This window comes from Pelophylax lessonae (assembly GCF_965119305.1).
Source record: "Pelophylax lessonae genome assembly, chromosome: 1".
Taxonomy (NCBI): domain Eukaryota; kingdom Metazoa; phylum Chordata; class Amphibia; order Anura; family Ranidae; genus Pelophylax; species Pelophylax lessonae.
In genome coordinates, this window is record NC_138768.1 from 562,432,739 (window position 1) to 562,450,810 (window position 18,072).

An 18,072-nucleotide genomic window follows, 5' to 3' on the forward strand; every position below is an offset into this window, starting at 1 on the left:
GTTGGTCCAAGGGCTACAGTTGGTCCAAGGGCTACAGTTGGTCCAAGGGCTACAGTTTGTCTGTGACGCCTCTTTGGATGCCGATCCCTTGATTTTTAGATGGTTTGTCTCAGCGGTGGTCCTGCGGCATATCTGGCTGAAATTCTGGTCCAGGCTTCTAAAGAAGGCCTTATGCGATCTTCCATTTGTGGGGGGGATCGCCTGTTTAAAGCTTCCTTGGATGACATCATTAAATGCCTCCCGGGGGGAAAGAGTGCCCTTCTCTTTCTCAAGCTTCCAAGGATAAAGGGACCTGTCAGACGGGGATGCCTTTCTTTTTGTCCCTCAGGATCTCAAGACAAGGGATCTAAGCCCTTTAGGGCCTCTGTCGGGGGGTTCTAAGAGGTCTTGGGTCTGGCAAGCCACGAGTGGGTTCGGCCAGACCTGCGGACATGCCTTCCCCCCGCATGAAGGGGGCGCCCTAACCCATATCTAGAGTGGGGGAACATCTTCGCTGGTTTCCGGATCCGTTGACCTCCCCTGATCTCGGTCAAGTGGGTCAACAAAGTAATTCGCTCCAGGTACAAGATCAAGTTTCGATCAGATCCTCCGGAAAGGTTCTTCCCTTCCAACCTGCACTTGTCCCCAGATCGCTTAGAGCAGTGGTCCTCAACTCTGGTCCTCGGGGCCCACTAACGGGCCAGATTTTAAGTATTACCTTGGGGAGATGCAGACTAGAATACTGCAATCACTGAGCAGCAAATGAGATCACCTGTGATGTAATTTAATTAACTTGCAAACCTGGCCTGTTAGTGGGCCCCGAGGACCGGAGTTGAGGACCACTGGCTTAGGGGATCTCTATGGGGCAGTGCAAGACTTGTTACTTCAAGGAGTGATTGTTCCGGTTCCGACATCGGAAAGTTTTCAAGGTTTTTACTCAAACCTGTTTACAGTTCCCAGGAAAGAAGGCAAGGTGCGTCCAATTCTGGACCTCAAGGCGCTAAACTGCTTTGTGCGGGTACAGAAGTTCGGAATGGAATCCATTTGCACGATAGTGGTGTCCCTAGATCTGGGGGATTTTCTGTCCTCCATCGACATCAGGCACGCCTACCTTCACATCCTATGTGCCACCCACCAGCGCTTCCTCCGCCTTGCCGTGGGTGAGGAGTGTTACCCTTTGGTCTCGCCTCCGCTCCTTGGGTATTGGCCCCGGTGCTAGCATTGCTGTGTCAGCAGGGGATAGTGATACTGGGGTATCTGGATGATCTGCTTTTGTGAGCCGAGTCTTTGACTGCTCTGTTGGCCAACTTGGAGATTACTCTGCGAACTGAGGGAATTCGGTTGGATTCTGAATCTTCAGAAATCTGCTCTGGTTCCGTGGACAGATCAAATAGTTCCAGCCCTCTCTGCTGTACACATTCCAGGGGTGGAAAATTGGCAGGCGGATTACCTCAGTCGACGGGCGTTGGAAAAGGGAGAATGGTCATTACATCCGGAGGTGTTTTATCAGTTGTCTCCGGCGGGGTACTCCGGAAGTGGATCTTTTGGCCTCTCGCCTCAACAGGAAAGTGCAGAGGTTTGTAGCACGGTCTCAGGATCCTCTGGCTGACGCATTAGTGGCTCCTTGGAGTCAGTATCATCTGATTTTATGCCTTTCCTCCTCTCAAACTTCTGCCGAGACTCCTGCGCAGGATTGAGGCAGAAGGGATTCCGGTCATTTTAGTGGCTCCAGATTTGCCTCCCCTGTCTTGGTACGCCGATCTGATACAGCTGGTCGCCAATGCCTCTTGGAGACTTCCTCTCAGGGAAGATTTGCTATCCTGCTTTACAGTCGCTGGCTTTGATGGCTTGGCTGTTGAAAACCAGGTGCTGAAGGATAGGTTTGTCGTAATCTGTGATTCCTACACTGTTAAAAGCTAGAAAATCTTCTTTTTACCATCGTACTTGGAACAAGGGTGAACCCTGAAGGATTCACACCACGCAATGTACATCTTCCTTTTTGGTGACTCTGATCTTGGCTTTCCTTCGAGGGGTTGAGCAGCGCCTGCCCTTGAGTACCATCAAGGGCCAGATCTCGGCCTTGGTGGTTTTCTTTCAACGTCCGTTGGCCACACATTCCTTGGTGCGTACCTTTTTTATCCAGGCAGTAAGACACTTGGTTCCTCCAGTGCAGTCTCCGTTGCCGCCGTGGGACCTCAATTTGGCGTTGTCAGTTCTCCAGAAGCCTCCCTTTGTAGATATTTGGGAGGTTCCCCCTGCTTAAGTTATCCCTGAAGGTGGCCTTTTTGGTGGCTATCACTTCTGCGCGCAGGGTGTCTGAGCTGGTGGTGCGGTCTTGTTGTTTACCTTACCTGGTGGTTCACAAGGATAAGGTGGTTTTTCGTCCATGTCAGTCATTCCTTCCGAAGGTCATCTTATTTTCATTTGAATGAAGCCATTGTGTTGCCTTCCTTGTGTCCCAGGCCGAAGCATCATAAAGAAGTTGCTTTGCATTCCCTGGATGTGGTTCAGGCAATAAGGGTGTACCTGGCAGCTACAGAATCTTTTAGAAAGTCAGACTTACGATTTATCCTCAGAGATGCACCTTGCAAAGGGCTGGCTGCTTCTGCTGCAACCATTTTGCTGTAGCCTGTGTGCTTAATGCACGGCGGGCATTTTACAGTGGTTTGCCATTTAAAATAGCGGCGGCCATGAAAGTGGAGCCCTCTGGGCAGTGATTTTGGTGGTGGGAGCCCATCATCCCCTGATGCTGATTCCTGGATCATTTAATTTCCTGATCGCCACACGTGGAGTGAAGAATATCCTGGTGGCTGCAGGTGCCTGTTTCTGCGGGGTGGTGAGTCTGGTGGGGTTCTCTTTCTCTTTTTCTCTTTTTCTCTTTCTCTTTCTCTCTCCCTTTCTCTTTCTCGTGGGGGTGTCCCTTTGCAATGTTTTTACAATTTTTCTTTTTTTTTTTTGTGGGGTCCCCCTATTGACTGACTCATGGATCCCAACCATCCATTGATGCGCTGAGTCCTTCATGGCTGGGGTAGAGGTGGTTTTTGGGCAACGGGCTAGCAAAAAGCGCCCATCCGATTTGGCCACTGCAGACGTGGGTCACTGCTGGGTTTGCGACCACGCGCCCTGAATTCTCAAAGTGAGGATAATTCCTGTAGCCGCGCACAAAATGACAGTGGTGGACGCACTGATTGTATCTGTGCATGAGACCTTAAAGATGGAGGACGCAGCTGAAGATGCGACGAAGGCGTCGGTTCCCTTTTGCCGCTCTGAATGGCTTGTGAGTGCCAAGGTGTTTCCTTTCCCCTCCTATTTTGACAAAATTGTCGCTATGAGTGGGAACTACCAAAACGTCCCCTTGTGGTCCCTAAGCGATTTGCTATGCTGTACCCATATGAGGAGTTCCTTCTTAAAAAGTGGACTGTTCCACCGGTGGTGGATCCTCTGGTTTCCAGATTGAACAAGGCAACCATGATTCCGGTTGGAGTCTCTGACCTTTAAGGATCCGGCTGACAAGAGGGTGGAGGCTGTGGCCGCAATATGTACACCCTGGCTGGTTCAGCACTGAGGCCGATATTCATCATTGCCCTGGTGACGCAGACTGACTGAGTGGGCTAAGATTTTATGCTGTGACCTGGAGGGGGAGCAGCTCCCCCCTGAGCTAGCGGACCAATTGGTCCAGGAGCTGCAGTTTATCTGTGATGCCTCTTTGGATGCGGCTCTTATAGTTGCTAGGCTTTATTTCGGCAGTGGTCCTTCTGCGTTTGTTTTTTTTTCTTTTTTTTTTTTGGATCAAATGCTGGTTTGCAGGCCAGACTTTTAAAAAGGCTCCTTTAGCATGAAGATGCGCCCTCGCCCGTATCTAGGTGGGGGACATCTTCGTTGCTTTCCGGACCCGTGGACTTCCCTGGCACAAGACAAGTGGGTCCACAAAGTGATTCCGTCCGGCTACAAGATCAAGTTTTGTTCTTACCCTCCAGAATGGTTCTTTCCTTTCCTTGCGCCTTTCTCTGTACTGCTTACAGGGTCTTTTTGCGGTGGTGCAAGACCTGTTACTTTAAAGGGTGATTGTGCCAGTCCTGACATTGGAACATTTTCAGGGGTTTTACAGTTCCCAGGAAGGAAGGCAAGGTGCTTCCAATTCTTGACCTCAAGGTGCTGAACTGCTTTGTGTGGGTACAGAAGTTCAGAATGGAGTCCATTTGCACGGTGGTGTCATCCCTGCAGCAGGGGGATTTTCTTGTCTTCACATTTCAATATGGTGCCGCTCATAAGCGCTTCCTCTGCTTTGCCATGGGAGAGGAGCATTATCAGTTTGTTGAATTACCCTTTGGTCTTGACTCTGCTCCTCAGGTCTTCACAAGTGTTGGCCCCGGTGCCAGCATTGTTACATCAGCGGGGGATCGCAGTACTGGGCTACTTGAATTACGACCTCCTGCGAGCAGAGTCTCCTTGCTGCTCTGGTGGAAAACCTGGAGATTACCATACAAACTCTGAGGGAGTTCAGCTGGATTCAGAATTTTCAGATGTCTGCTCTGCTTCTGTCCACAAAGCTGGACTATCTGGGTTTGACTCTGGACTCGGCCTTAGCCAGAGTGCTCCTTCCTCTGGACAAACTCTAGAAACTGCAGGCTGCAATTCATCTCCTGCTGTCCAGCAGATGGTCATCTGTCCAGGCTTGCATGCCGGTGCTGGGCCTGATGGTGTCTACCTTCGAGGCGGTTCCGTTTGCTCAGTTCCATATGAGGTCTCTGCAAAGGAAGATTCTGGCCAAATGGGACAAGACTCGCAGTGTCTGGCCAATCCGATCCAGCTGAGCCGGGGAAACGAAAGGGTCCCTGATATGGTGGCTTCGTTCTCCGGCACTTCCGCTGGGAAAATCTTTCCTCCCCTTGTATTGGACAGTGGCCACCATGGATGCCATCCTGTCAGTTTGGGGAGGCGTCCTCAGCAGAAATTCTGCTCAGGGGGTCTGGTCTCTGGAAGATTCCAGACTCCCGATCAATGTCCTGAAACATTAAACGGATCGTCTTCAGGTATGTCCAGGGCACATTCAATTGGATAATGCCATGGCTTATGTCAATCACCAGGGGGGCACAAGTGTCCTGCCGGCTCTGGAGATAGCCGGAATTCTAAGGTGGGCAGAACATTTCGTTCCAGTCCTCTCCACCATGCAGACTACCTCAGTCAGCAGGCGTTGGACCAAGGGGAGTGATCCCTTCATTGGGAGGTGTTTCATCAGTTGTGTCTCCGGTGGGGTATTCTCGAGGTGGATCTGTTGGCGTCTCATTTCAACAGGTGCAAAGGTTTACGGCACGGTCACGGTATCCTCTGGCGGACACCACAGATGCGCTGGCGGCCCAGTGGTGGGGGTCAGTATCGTCTAATTTATGCTTTCCGTATCAAGCTTCTGCCAAGACTTCCACGCAGGATCGAGGCAGAAGGGATTCCAGTCATTCTGTTGGCTTCGAACTGGCCTAGCCGGGCTTGGTACGCTGATCTGGTGCAGCTGGTCGCCGACTTTCCTTGGAAACTTCCAGAGGCTGGCTTTGACGGCGAGGCTGTTGAACGCCAGGTGCTGAAGGATCGAGGTTTGTTTGAGTCAGTGATTCCAAAGCTGTTAAAAGCTAGGAAATCTACTTCTAGGAAGATCTACTATCATACGTGGAAGACGTACATCGTGTGGCGAGTCTCTTTGGGTTCATCCTCTTTTTCGGTGGCTCGGATATTGACCTTCCTTCCCCCGGGGAGGTTGAGCAGAAACTGGCCTTGAGTACTATCAAGGGCCAAGTGTCAGCCTTAACGGTCTTTCACAGCGGTCTTCTTGGCCTCACACTCCCTCGTGCGTACTTTCTTCAGGGCGTTCGGCACTTGGCTCCAGTGTGGTCTCCGTTGCCACCTTGGGACCTCAATTTGGTACTCAGTCCTTCAGAAGCCTCCTGCTGATAGTCTTCAGGAGATTCCCCTGCTTACGCTGTCTCAGAAGGTGGCTTTTTTGGTGGCAATCACTTCCGCGCGTAGTGTCGGATTTGGTGTTATCCTGTAGTTCACCTTACTTGGTGGTTCTTCGCCCCTGTCCGTTGTTCCTTCCAAAGGTTGTATCTGATTTTCATTTGAATGAAGACGTGTTGCCTTTCCTGTGCCCCAGGCCAAAACATCCAAAGGAAATTGCTTTGCATGCCTCTGATGTGGTCCAGGCAATTAGGGTGTACCTGGCAGCTTTTAGGAAGTCAGACTCCCCCCCTCCACCTTCCCCTGCTCAGGCTGTTTCATCTGATTCTGAGCCTGATGGCGCCGTGGACGCTGCCTGTTCAGGGGGACTTAATATCACACCCCCTAATCCATCATCTGATAGTGAGGATGATTCCTCCATGTCGCAGCAGCGAATTAAAAGCCGCTGGTAGATGCACTTATTACTGCATTGGGTGAGACTTTAAAGATGGAGGATAAGGCTGATGTAGCCACAGACGTGGCTGTGTCGTTTGGTACGCATAAGTCGCATCATTCTCCAAAGGTGTTTCCTTATGTGCCTTATTTTGACAGGTTTTCTTGTAAGGAATGGGAACAACCAAAATGGCTGTCGTCCCCAAACATTTTACTCTGTTACCCTTTTGAGGAGTCACTTTTGAAAAAGTGAACTAGTCCACCAGTGGTGGACCCTCCTATTTCCAGGTTTAATAAAGCAGCTATGATCCCAGTAGAGGAATCCCTGTCCTTTAACCACTTTCCGACTGCCCCACGCAGATTTACTGCGACTGGGCGGCTCGGCTACGCATAATCGCGCAGATCTACGTGATTTCCGCGCCAAGCTCCCGGTTTGATTAGACATACCAGAAGGCATACCCCGGGAGGAGCGGCCTCGATTGCCGCCAGCCTCACGCAATCTTCGGCAATACTGACAGAGCCGTCTGGAATGTAAACAATGCAAGACGGCTCTTCTGTCAAGCAGGGAAAGATCGTGTGATTCAGCTAAGCTGAATCACAGATCTCTCTGCCACTGTTAAATCCACCCCCCACAGTTAGTAAGCACAAATAGGGAACACATTTAACCCCTAGATCTCCCCAGTGTTAACCCTTTCCCTGCCTGTGTCGTTTATACACTAACCGTGCATATTATTTAGTACTGATTACTGTATTAATGTCACTGGTCAAAAAGTGTCACTTAGTGTCAGATTTGAACGTCCCAGTCCTGATTAAAATCTCTGATCACTGCATTTCCAATAAAAACAAAAATATAAAGTCTATAAATCTATCCCGTAGTTTGTAAACACTATAACTTATGCACAAACCAGTTATTGTACGCTTTTTGGGATTTTTTTTTTAACCAAAAATATGTAGCAGATTACAAATTGGCCTAAACTGATAAAAAAAAAAATTCGACTTTTTAAAAAAATTTTTATTGGGAATGTTTTATAGCAGAAAGTAGAAAATATTGGTGTTTTTTCAAATTGACGCTCTTTTTGTTTATAGCGCAAAAACGATAAAAACCGCAGAGGTGATCAAATACCACCAAAAGAGAGCTCTATTTGTGGGGGAAAAAAGGACATAATTGTCAGTTACAGCAATGCAGTGCTGAATCGCAAAAAATGGCCTGGTCATTAAGAGGGTAAAACCTTCCGGGGCTGAAGTGGTTAAGGACCCGGCTGACCAAGCAGAGACTGTGGCATGCAGCATGTTTACTATGGCTGGTTCAGCATTGCGGCCAGTCTTTGCCTCAGCTCTGGTGTCTTAGACCTGAATGGGCCAAGCTTTTATGCCAGGGCCTGGGGGGGGGGGGGGGGTGAGCAGGTCCCCACTGCTTATGGACCAGTTGGTCCATGGACTGCAGTTTATTTGTAATGCAGCTTTGGATACAGCGCCTGTGCTATCCAAACTTTGTTTCAGCGGTGGTGATTAGACGCGTGCTGTGGCTTAAGAATTGGTCCGCAGATCAAGCCTCCCAAGTAAGCTCTCATTGATCTTCCCTTTCAAGGCGATCGCTTGTTTGGGGTTACCCTGGATGACATCACTAAGGGTATCATGGGGGGGGGGGGAGAATAAGGTACAGAGACCTTTTAAATTTTCCCCAGGAGGTTCCAAGCAACCCTGTTCTGGTAAGTCTATAGCTAGCTTTCCCGGACCAGCAGACAAGACTCCTTCAGGGTGTAGGTCTGCCCCATTATTGGGGTGGGGGGACATCTTTGCTGGTTTTCGACCCTGTGGACTTTAGTGAGTGTCAAGGAGATCTGCAAAGGGTTTCTTTTGGGGGTACCCAGAAAGGGGGACAAAGCTTGTCCTCCAGGTTTTTTAGGTCCGAAGTCTCCTGGTGCGGATTTAATTCCTGCAAAGGTTCAGGTTATGTCTGAACTACCTAAGGTTCCCCCCTATCCCTGTCCAGGGAATTGATTTCCCTAGTTCAGATTCTATTTCTGACCAGGGTGGTCCTTCCTCAGCGCAAACTTCAGGGATCACAGGCCATGATTCACCAGCTGCTGTCATGCAGACAGTTCTCTCCTGATTTACATACACGTTCGGAGTCTTGTGGTATCCAGCTTCAAGACAGTTTGGTTTGCACAGTACTACATGCAGCTCCTTTAGAAGATTCTGCTCCACAGGAGGATACCGAAGTTCGTGACGAGGTCGCTGGGTCCTCTGACAGACGCAGCAGGTGTCCAAGGACCACAGTAAGGCCAGTATCATCCTTGGCTAAGGCTTCTCCCGCAGTTCCTGTGGGGAATCAAGAGCGAGGATCTTCCAATCATCCTGGTGGCTGTAAACGTCCCTTGGGGGCTTCCTCTCAGAGAAGACCAGTTGTCCCAAGGGCTGATCTACCATCCTGCTTTAGTTGCTGGCTTTAAAGTCTTAGCTAATGAAAGCCAGGTACTGAGGGATAGAGGTATGTCTGGATCAGTGATTCCTACTACGGCGAAGGTGAGGAAGTCTTCCAGCAAGATGTACCATCGTACGTGGAAAGCGTAATTTCTTGGAGTCGATTGACGTTCATCCTCGATCATTTTCTGTGGCTCGGATCTTAACCTTTCTTCAACAGGGCGTGATCAGAAATTGGTATTGAGTTCCATCAAAGGCCAGGTGTCGGCCTTGGCTTTCTTCTTTCAGCGACCCCCCCCCCCTAGCCACGCACTCTTTTTAGCTCATCCCTTCATTCAGAGGGTTCGACGTGTGGCTCCACCTGTACAGGCTTTTACCACCATGGGATTTAAATTTAAATACGTTCGGTTCTCCAGAAACCTCCATTTGAGGATATTTGGGAGATTCCCTTGCCTACATTATCCCAGAAGGGGACTTTCTTGATGGCTATTACCTCGGTCTGCAGGGTATCAGGATTGGCGGCATTATCCTGTTAGTCCCTATTTAGTGGTCCATAGGGATCAAGTGGTTCTTTGTCCCTGTCCATCATTCTTGCCCAAAGTTCTCTGACTTCCATTTGAATGAGGACATTGTGTTGTCTTCCTCGTGTCCCAAGAAGGCTCATCCCAAGGAATTTGCTTTGCATACCTTGGATGTGGTTCATGCTATTTAGGTGAATCGGGTGTATCTGGCAGTTACGGAGTCTTTTCGGAGGTCAGACTTGCTTTTTGTGGTTACAGACAGACCAAGAAAAGGACTGGCCGCTTCTTTGGCTACCATATCCAGATGGATTAGACAGACGGTGGCTCAGGCCTATTCCATTAAAGGTCAGGTTCCACCTTTCCCTGTCACGGCACAGTCTACTCAAGCACTGAGTGCTTCTTAGGCCTTCCCCTGTCAGGCTTCAATATCGCAGGGGTTTTTTTTTTTTTTTTTCTAAACCTTTATTTTTCAGATGGGGCTCCTGTGTCCTGGTTAAGTGCTCTTATTTTTAGCCTTGGGTTATTTTCCCCACCACTCCATTTTTCTTTTGGACTTCCCACTAGTTATGATTTATGGAGCACTGTGTCGGTCGATTTAATTTGGAGAAATGGATTTTATGGCAAGTACAAAAATCTATTTTTTTTTTTTTTCCAGATAAAAAAAATTATATATATATATATATATATATATATATATATATATAATATATATATATATACTCGCTTAGGTAGATGCCGCATTGGTCCTCTACACCAAGAACTGAGCAGTTGAAGACTTGATTGCTCAGGTCTCTGTGTTCAGCGAGCAGAAAGCCAGTAACCATCAGTTACCGATTCTCTGCTCTGCGCCTCCAGCGCTCACTGGAGTGCCGGGGCTGTGAAGGGGGCAGTGGCAGCTGACTAGGGCTCTCAATAGCGCACTGAGCGGCTTAGCCACCTGCAAGTTCTCGTATCTGGGTGGATCGCAACATTAAAGTCAGGATCTTTAGAGTCTAGACCGGCTGAGTGATGTCGGCTAACAGCAGGCTTTAGCCCACTGTCAGTTGAATACAGGTCACAGGAGTGCAGAACTAAGTGCTCTCCTGTGATCCCCAGAGAAGTAGGGCCAAAAGAGCTTTGCCACTACTTCTCTTTTTAGGGTTCATTCATATTGTTAGGCCTGCAAGCTCCAGACTTATCAGTGTTTGTGTGTGTGTGTGTGTGTGTGTGTGTGTGTGTGTGTGTGTGTGTGTGTGTGTGTGTGTGGTATCAAAGCTGCCATTTTTATAGTTACATGGTTACATAGTCAGGTTGAAAAGAGTCAATCTAGCGCAACCAATTAAAACAAAAAACACAACCATACAATCCCCTATACATCATCCTATACCCACCATTGATCCAGAGGACGGGGAAATGAGGGAAATCATAACTAGGTGAGAACTATTTTGGGAAGGTGACATCTCACTATATGTGCAATCATCCTGATGGCATAAAGTACCACTACAAAGTAACCATGTATTTTCTAAGATTGGGTTTCATGAGATTTCTCTTGATATTTGGTACAGATGCAGGTAGTAGGAAAAAAAAATTGCTAAAATAGTCTTATTTATTTTTTTATAAAGTTGGGACAGGTAAGACTGTGTTTTCTGTGACTGCTGGGGAGAGTTGCATCTCAGTTTGTCCAGGTGACCCATTGAAGATGGGACTGAAAATTGGGGAAAATCGTGCATGTTGAATTGTCGCAGGAAAAACAATAAGTCTCTGTTCACACTATGGTGTTTCAGATCGGGGGCGGCATCACTATAATTCCGTATTACCGCAAATTGCAGTGATTTCGCCAGCGATCTGGAACACCATAGTGTGAACAGACTAAAGGAGAAATGGGACCATTGGTTCTGGTGACAGCTGTCTGAGAGGCTTTCCCTTATTTGGGGGGCCTTGTTGAATAGTTTAGACAGTAAATGTAGGAAAATCTCCCCAATGAAACAGATGGCAAAGAGGTTTTGGCTTTAGATATACTTTAGGCCCCATAATACTTGTACGACTCCAAAGTTGCTGACTTTGGATGGGTGCAACTTGGACAGGACTTTGGATTTGACCAGTTTTAATGAACTACTGTTGCACACAAGTTGCATTGTAAAACATTCAGGTATGAATTTCATGCAACTTCTGCGGGTTAACATTGAAGTCTATGGCCCTCAAGTTGCATGAAAGTCAGACCAAAGTAGTGCATGAACTACTTTGAAGTTGCTGCAACTTTAAGTTGCGCATATATGAATGGGTATCATTGGAAAACATGCAACGGCATGTTGTGCTATTCTGATGTCCAAAGTTGCATGACAAGTTGCACAAGTGTGAAGGGATCCTTACCATAAAGTGAGTGCCTATAAATTGGTAAGGCTGCACTATGAATATGTAGAAATGTAAACCTTGGCACAGCAGGACCCCTGTATAGTAGACTATAGGAAGCCATCACCTGCAAATGCTTGCTAATACAATAGCAACCTAAATACATATTTATACATATGTGAAAATTGGTTCAGGTTAGTTTTTTTTTTTGCCTTTTTTTTATGGTTAGAAGTTCCTAAACAATGTTGTAAACCCTGCAGATCTCTGTGCATTTTTTTCCAGGTTCGATTGCCAATGTTACCCATTGAATTTTTGATGTCTGTTGTGGCCAAAGAGCAGATAATAACAAAGGATTTGAAATGCAGAGATTTGCTGGATGAAGCGAGGAATTATCACCTGCATCTAAGCAGCCGGGCTGTCCCTGATTTTGAATATACAATCCGCACTGCACCAAGAAAACAGACTGCCGGTAAGAAGTGGTGTTTGAGATGCTTAAGTTGCCCCTGGTTGTGCATGACTTTTTTTTTTTTTTTTTTTTTTTTTTTTAAAGTGATAGCGAAGGCAGTTTTTTTTTTTTTTTAAATTAATTATGTCATACTTGCCTGCTCTGTGCTGGTGCTATGGGAGCACCCGAGCAGGCTCACTCCCAAGCTGCTGCTTTGTGTGTCCCTTCACACACTGAGTGTGGCTCTGCCCCGCCCTGGTTCTCTCCTCATTGGCTCGCTGGTTGTGATTGTCATTAGCAGGAGCCAATGGCTCCCACTGCTGTCTCAGCCAGTGAGGAGAAAGCGACCAGGGAGAGCTGCTGCTCTCGTGCACATCGCTGGATCGAGATGAAGCTCAGTTAAGTATTTGGGGTGCTGGGGGAGCAGCTGCACACAGGTTTTTACCTTCTTGCATAGAGTACATGAAGGTTAAAAAAAAAAAACCCTGAGCCTTTACAACCACTTTAAGTTGCCTCTAGATGGTCAATCTGTAGATTGCTTAATTTTATTGCATTTCTTTTATCAATAAGCCACCTTTAGTGCCGGTTCACACTAGGGCGACCTGTGAGGCGACCTGGTCGCCTCACAGGTCGCTGCAGGTCGCCTCCCATAGGGAAGCTGCGGACCTGTTCTAATAGGAGCGACACAAGTCGCTCCGACCTAGAAAAAGGGTCCGGAGCTTATTTGGGGCGACCCGGAGGCGACCGCCATAGACTTCAATGTTATGAAGTCCGTGGCGGCCGCTCCGAGGTCGCGGCGCGGTGCGAAGTAGCGTCCCTGCAGTGTGAACCGGCGCTTAAGCTTCACTCCAATGACTTTGCTTAGACTAATTGTCATCAGTCTGCTGCAGACAGGTGGAAATATTATTATATATTAGTCTTCTTTATCTCAAGGATCCGACTGCAACATATTTGTGGCAAATAAAAGCTGCAAGACTGTATTAGGGAACAGCATAGGCACCAGGATTTTACAAGACTTTGTATTCTCCTTATAAAATACCCACTCTGGCTTATGCACGAACGAAGATGTCTCCATCCTTTTGCAAAGAGAAACAAATGTGTTGTCAGAATTACTGTGGTTTTATGTGTATGAAGTACGAAATACTTTTGGTGGTACACTTGCTGTATACATTACCTAACTTGCATGCACTTATCAAGAATATCAGTTGCTAGGTCCTCTTTTTTAAATTTTCTCCACTTTTCTTTAGATGTAACCTTAACCTCTCAAGTTTGCTTGCACTGTGCAGGACAGGCACTTTAACCACTTGCCCACTTGCACTTCCTAACCAGGCCAATTTTCAGCTTTCAGCAATCATGCAACACTGTACCCATATAAAAATAAAAACTCTTTTTAACATAAATAGAGCTTTCTTTTAGTAGTATTTAACCACTTGCCGACTGCCGCACGACTATATACAGCGGCAGTCAGCCTCTCACAGGCAAAGTGACGTAGGGGTACGTCACTAGCCTGTGAGGCTCTAGGGGGCGCGCTCCTGCCCCCGCTCGTTCGCTGACCCCCCCCGCGCGTGTGTGACCGGCGGACCCGATGTCTGCCGGTCACTCACGATCGTCGGGTGGAGAGGGAGAAAGGCAGGCGGCTAATGTAAACAAAGCCGCCTGTCATTCTCCCCTGTGTAAGAACAGAGATAATACGGTCCTGCTATGCAGGATCGTATTTCTCTGTTACACAAACAGCCACATCCCTTCACAGTTAGAAACACGCCCCCAGGGACACACTTAACCCCTCCTTCTCCAATAAAGTTAACCCCTTCCCTGCCAGTGTAATTTTTACAGTAACAGTGCATATTTTATCACAGATTACTGTAGTAATGTAAAGAAAAATATACAATGTATATTTCACGCGCCAAAGGAGGAGGGTCTCTTAGGAGACCCTGTGTGATTTTAATTGATAACTTAATAAATAAATAATTAAAGTGCTTAGTGTTAAATATTAAATGCAGCTGCTATATAAAGGTGCGAGTGCTAGTATGAGGAGAAATGTGATCACAAATTGTGATGACATATAGCGCTTGCTTAATGTAAACCAGGTGAAAAAATTATAACGTTATAAATCACAATTCATAAAATTCATAAAATTATATATAAATATTCCAATAAATCAATGTGCATAACTTATTCATAAATAACAATCTATATACTTCTGGAGAAAATTATATATGAATAATCCACCCCTCAAGTGAGTAGTGATAAATAGATAAAAATGTGAAAAAATTTAATATGTGAACAGTCCAAATTTAATTCAAAAATAAAGTGCCAAGTGCTTCTTCCTTTATCCTTAAATAATCCCTTTGTTGTAGAAATGTATAAATTGCCAACTCACCAGACGGTGTGGGTCCTATGTACCTTACGGCACTAGGACCGATCGTGCTTGAAAAGAACCTTTCCAAGGTTCTAATGGACTCCCCCTGGGGATGGAAGGTGCCCCTCTGTAGTCTCACTCCACTACGAATAGGCTCCGGCTGCAGATGTGTATCCTCCAGCCACAGTACACTTCTTTGGGATATAATCCCCCTGCAGTTCACCTCCAACCACGGGTGTAGGCAAGAAAATAAGAGCCGGATAGTGCAGTATTGTTTGAAAAATATTTTTATATACAAATTGCACACACCCCGTACACTCCAAATGAATGGATAAATCTTAAATACAGTCCCGGTGAGGTGATAAAAAACAGGTGGGAAACACTTCCAAGTTCAAACAGATACAGTCCAGTGATATAAACGTGGTGAAAAATCCATAAAATCAATGAAATCCGTGATAACAAACAAAACAGGACCGTCATACACGCTGAGCAACGAGTGGAGAGCGGAAGTACCGGTATGCGTTCCACTCATGCCCGTATGACGTCACGACGTGCGTTCCAACTAACGCGTTTCGTCATTGGCTAAGACGTCTTCAGAGGTGGAGTCTCACGTCTGCCCAGATCTTTTATATTGGAACTATGGAATCTATGGAAAGAAACGAGATGAACTGGTGATGTACCGAAGGTATATAGATGACGTGTTCATTGTGTGGAAAGGCTCGGAAGAAACTCTAAAGAAATATATAGAAGAAATGAACATAAATAATTACAAGATAAAATTCAGCGGGGCGTGGGATAGGGATGAAGTGCACTATCTAGACCTTACAATTTTTAAGGGAGAAGGACTATGCACAAAAACGCACTTTAAACCAACGGATAGGAATGGATATATCCCCACCCACAGTGGACACCATCCCAGTTGGATAAAAGGAATCCCTAAGGGACAACTTATGCGCTTGAAGAGGAACTGTAGTAATGAGCAAGATTTCATGACTCAATCGGATATGATCATCAACAGGTTTCAAGAAAAAGGGAATGCATTGGAAAAAATCAGAGAAGATGTTACTAGTATGGATAGGAAAATGCTTCTAAAAGATAAACCAAAGGATAATAAGGATTACTCTTTAAATTTTATCATACAATATAATGTGAGATACAAAGAAGTGGAAAACATCATAAAAAAGCACTGGCACCTCCTTTTGAGGGATGAAAAGCTAAAAGAAGCCATTCCGAACCACCCTAAGTTCATATACCGGAGAGGACCTAACCTTCGGGACAAATTGGTGAAGAATGTGCCAGACCCCCCAAAACGACTTTTAACTTTTTTAGACTACAAAGGTTTTTATTCGTGTGGAAGGTGCAAACCTTGCAGAACCATAAAAAACAGAAAACGCCAAGTACTTGAATTCCAGTCCAAGGTGACCCAAAAGAAATACAAAATAAAGAAATTAATCACATGTAAAAGTACACATGTCACTTATCTCCTTACGTGCCCCTGTAGAGAATTGAGGGTGCGAATTGGAGAGCATATCGCTAATAAGAAAGGTTTTAGAAAACATAGCGTATCCCTACATTTTAGAATGGTACACAATAGAGATGCCACTTTTTTATCCTTCCAAGGTATTGATAGAATCGAACAACACTGGCGAGGGAACAACATGCGAATCGCAGTCTCCCAAAACGAATCTAGGTGGATCTATGAATTGTCTACTTTGCAGCCCAAGGGAATGAACATTGACATGGATATTAATTGCTTTATATCTAATCCTTAATAATTTATCCACTTTTAATAATAAATATATCATATTCTTTTATTCATACCTTTTTTTTATATAAGTAGACTTTTTGATCAAAATTATTTTTTATTATACAAATAGAAGTTTTAATCCATTCTGATCTATTATAATTATTAATTAATTATTTATTATGTCCACGAATACTTTTTATATATTTAAAATTGTATAAAATTAATATTTATTTATAAGCCATCCTCGTAGTTTATTAATAATAAATTATTCATAATATATTTCCTACCTATTTTTAACACATAAATATATGCAGTTCCAATTTTTAATTTATTTAATAAAATATAAATTTTAAGATAAAGTTCATGGTTCGGATACTGCAGATATGATGGTAAAATAGCGTTTAAAATTAGCATTAGATACACTACAATAGAACCGCCAATATGATATTAATTGTGAAGTATGCATGAAGTGTTGGAATATTGTATATTAAAGCCCATCAATGTAATTTACTGCTGCGGGGACACGGACTTGTGTCCGGTTTCCGGACAAAATAATGGGTGGAGATGGGCGGATTGGAGATAATGTCAAAATAGCGGTTTAATTAGCATCGGATATGTCACAGTAGAGCCGCCAATATGATAGCAATAAAATGGAAAATTTTGAGCTGGAACAATGTACATCAAAGCCCACTATAGTAGATCACTGTTGCGGGGACACGGACTCACGTCCTGTTTCCAGATAAAAATTAATGGGCGGAGATGGGCGGAGTGGAGAGCGGCAGTTCCAATATAAAAGATCTGGGCAGACGTGAGACTCCACCTCTGAAGACGTCTTAGCCAATGACGAAACGCGTTAGGTGGAACGCACATCGTGACGTCATACGGGCATGAGTGGAACGCATACCGGTACTTCCGCTCTCCACTCGTTGCTCAGCGTGTATGACGGTCCTGTTTTGTTTGTTATCACGGATTTCATTGATTTTATGGATTTTTCACCACGTTTATATCACTGGACTGTATCTGTTTGAACTTGGAAGTGTTTCCCACCTGTTTTTTATCACCTCACCGGGACTGTATTTAAGATTTATCCATTCATTTGGAGTGTACGGGGTGTGTGCAATTTATATATAAAAATATTTTTCAAACAATACTGCACTATCCGGCTCTTATTTTCTTGCCTACACCCGTGGTTGGAGGTGATCTGCAGGGGGATTATATCCCAAAGAAGTGTACTGTGGCTGGAGGATACACATCTGCAGCCGGAGCCTATTCGTAGTGGAGTGAGACTACAGAGGGGCACCTTCCATCCCCAGGGGGAGTCCATTAGAACCTTGGAAAGGTTCTTTTCAAGCACGATCGGTCCTAGTGCCGTAAGGTACATAGGACCCACACCGTCTGGTGAGTTGGCAATTTATACATTTCTACAACGAAGGGATTATTTAAGGATAAAGGAAGAAGCACTTGGCACTTTATTTTTGAATTAAATTTGGACTGTTCACATATTACACATATTACATTTTTTCACATTTTTATATATTTATCACTATTCACTTTGAGGGGTGGATTATTCATATATAATTTTCTCCAGAAGTGTATAGATTGTTATTTATGAATAAGTTATGCACATTGATTTATTGGAATATTTATATATAATTTTATGAATTTTATGAATTGTGATTTATAAGGTTATAATTTTTTCACCTGGTTTACATTAAGCAAGCGCTATATGTGATCACATTTCTCCTCGTACTGTAGTAATGTCACTGGTACTCCCAAAGTGTCAAAAATGTCAGTCAAGGGTCCGATCTGTCCGCCGCAATGTCGCAGTCCCGCAAAAAAATTTGCAGATCACCGCCATTACTCGTTAAAAAAAATTGTTGTTTTTGCA

The 18,072-nt window shown here is 45.3% G+C and overlaps 1 protein-coding gene across 1 annotated transcript in view; it reads left to right on the forward strand.

The window, feature by feature from the left end:
- Positions 1-18,072, forward strand: part of KLHL8 (kelch like family member 8) — a 191,314-nt gene that overhangs the window by 95,502 nt on the left and 77,740 nt on the right. Inside the window, exon 4 of the mRNA XM_082260853.1 lies at positions 11,916-12,102. Coding sequence (XP_082116979.1) covers positions 11,916-12,102 — 187 coding nt within the window. The remainder of the gene's footprint in view (positions 1-11,915; positions 12,103-18,072) is intronic.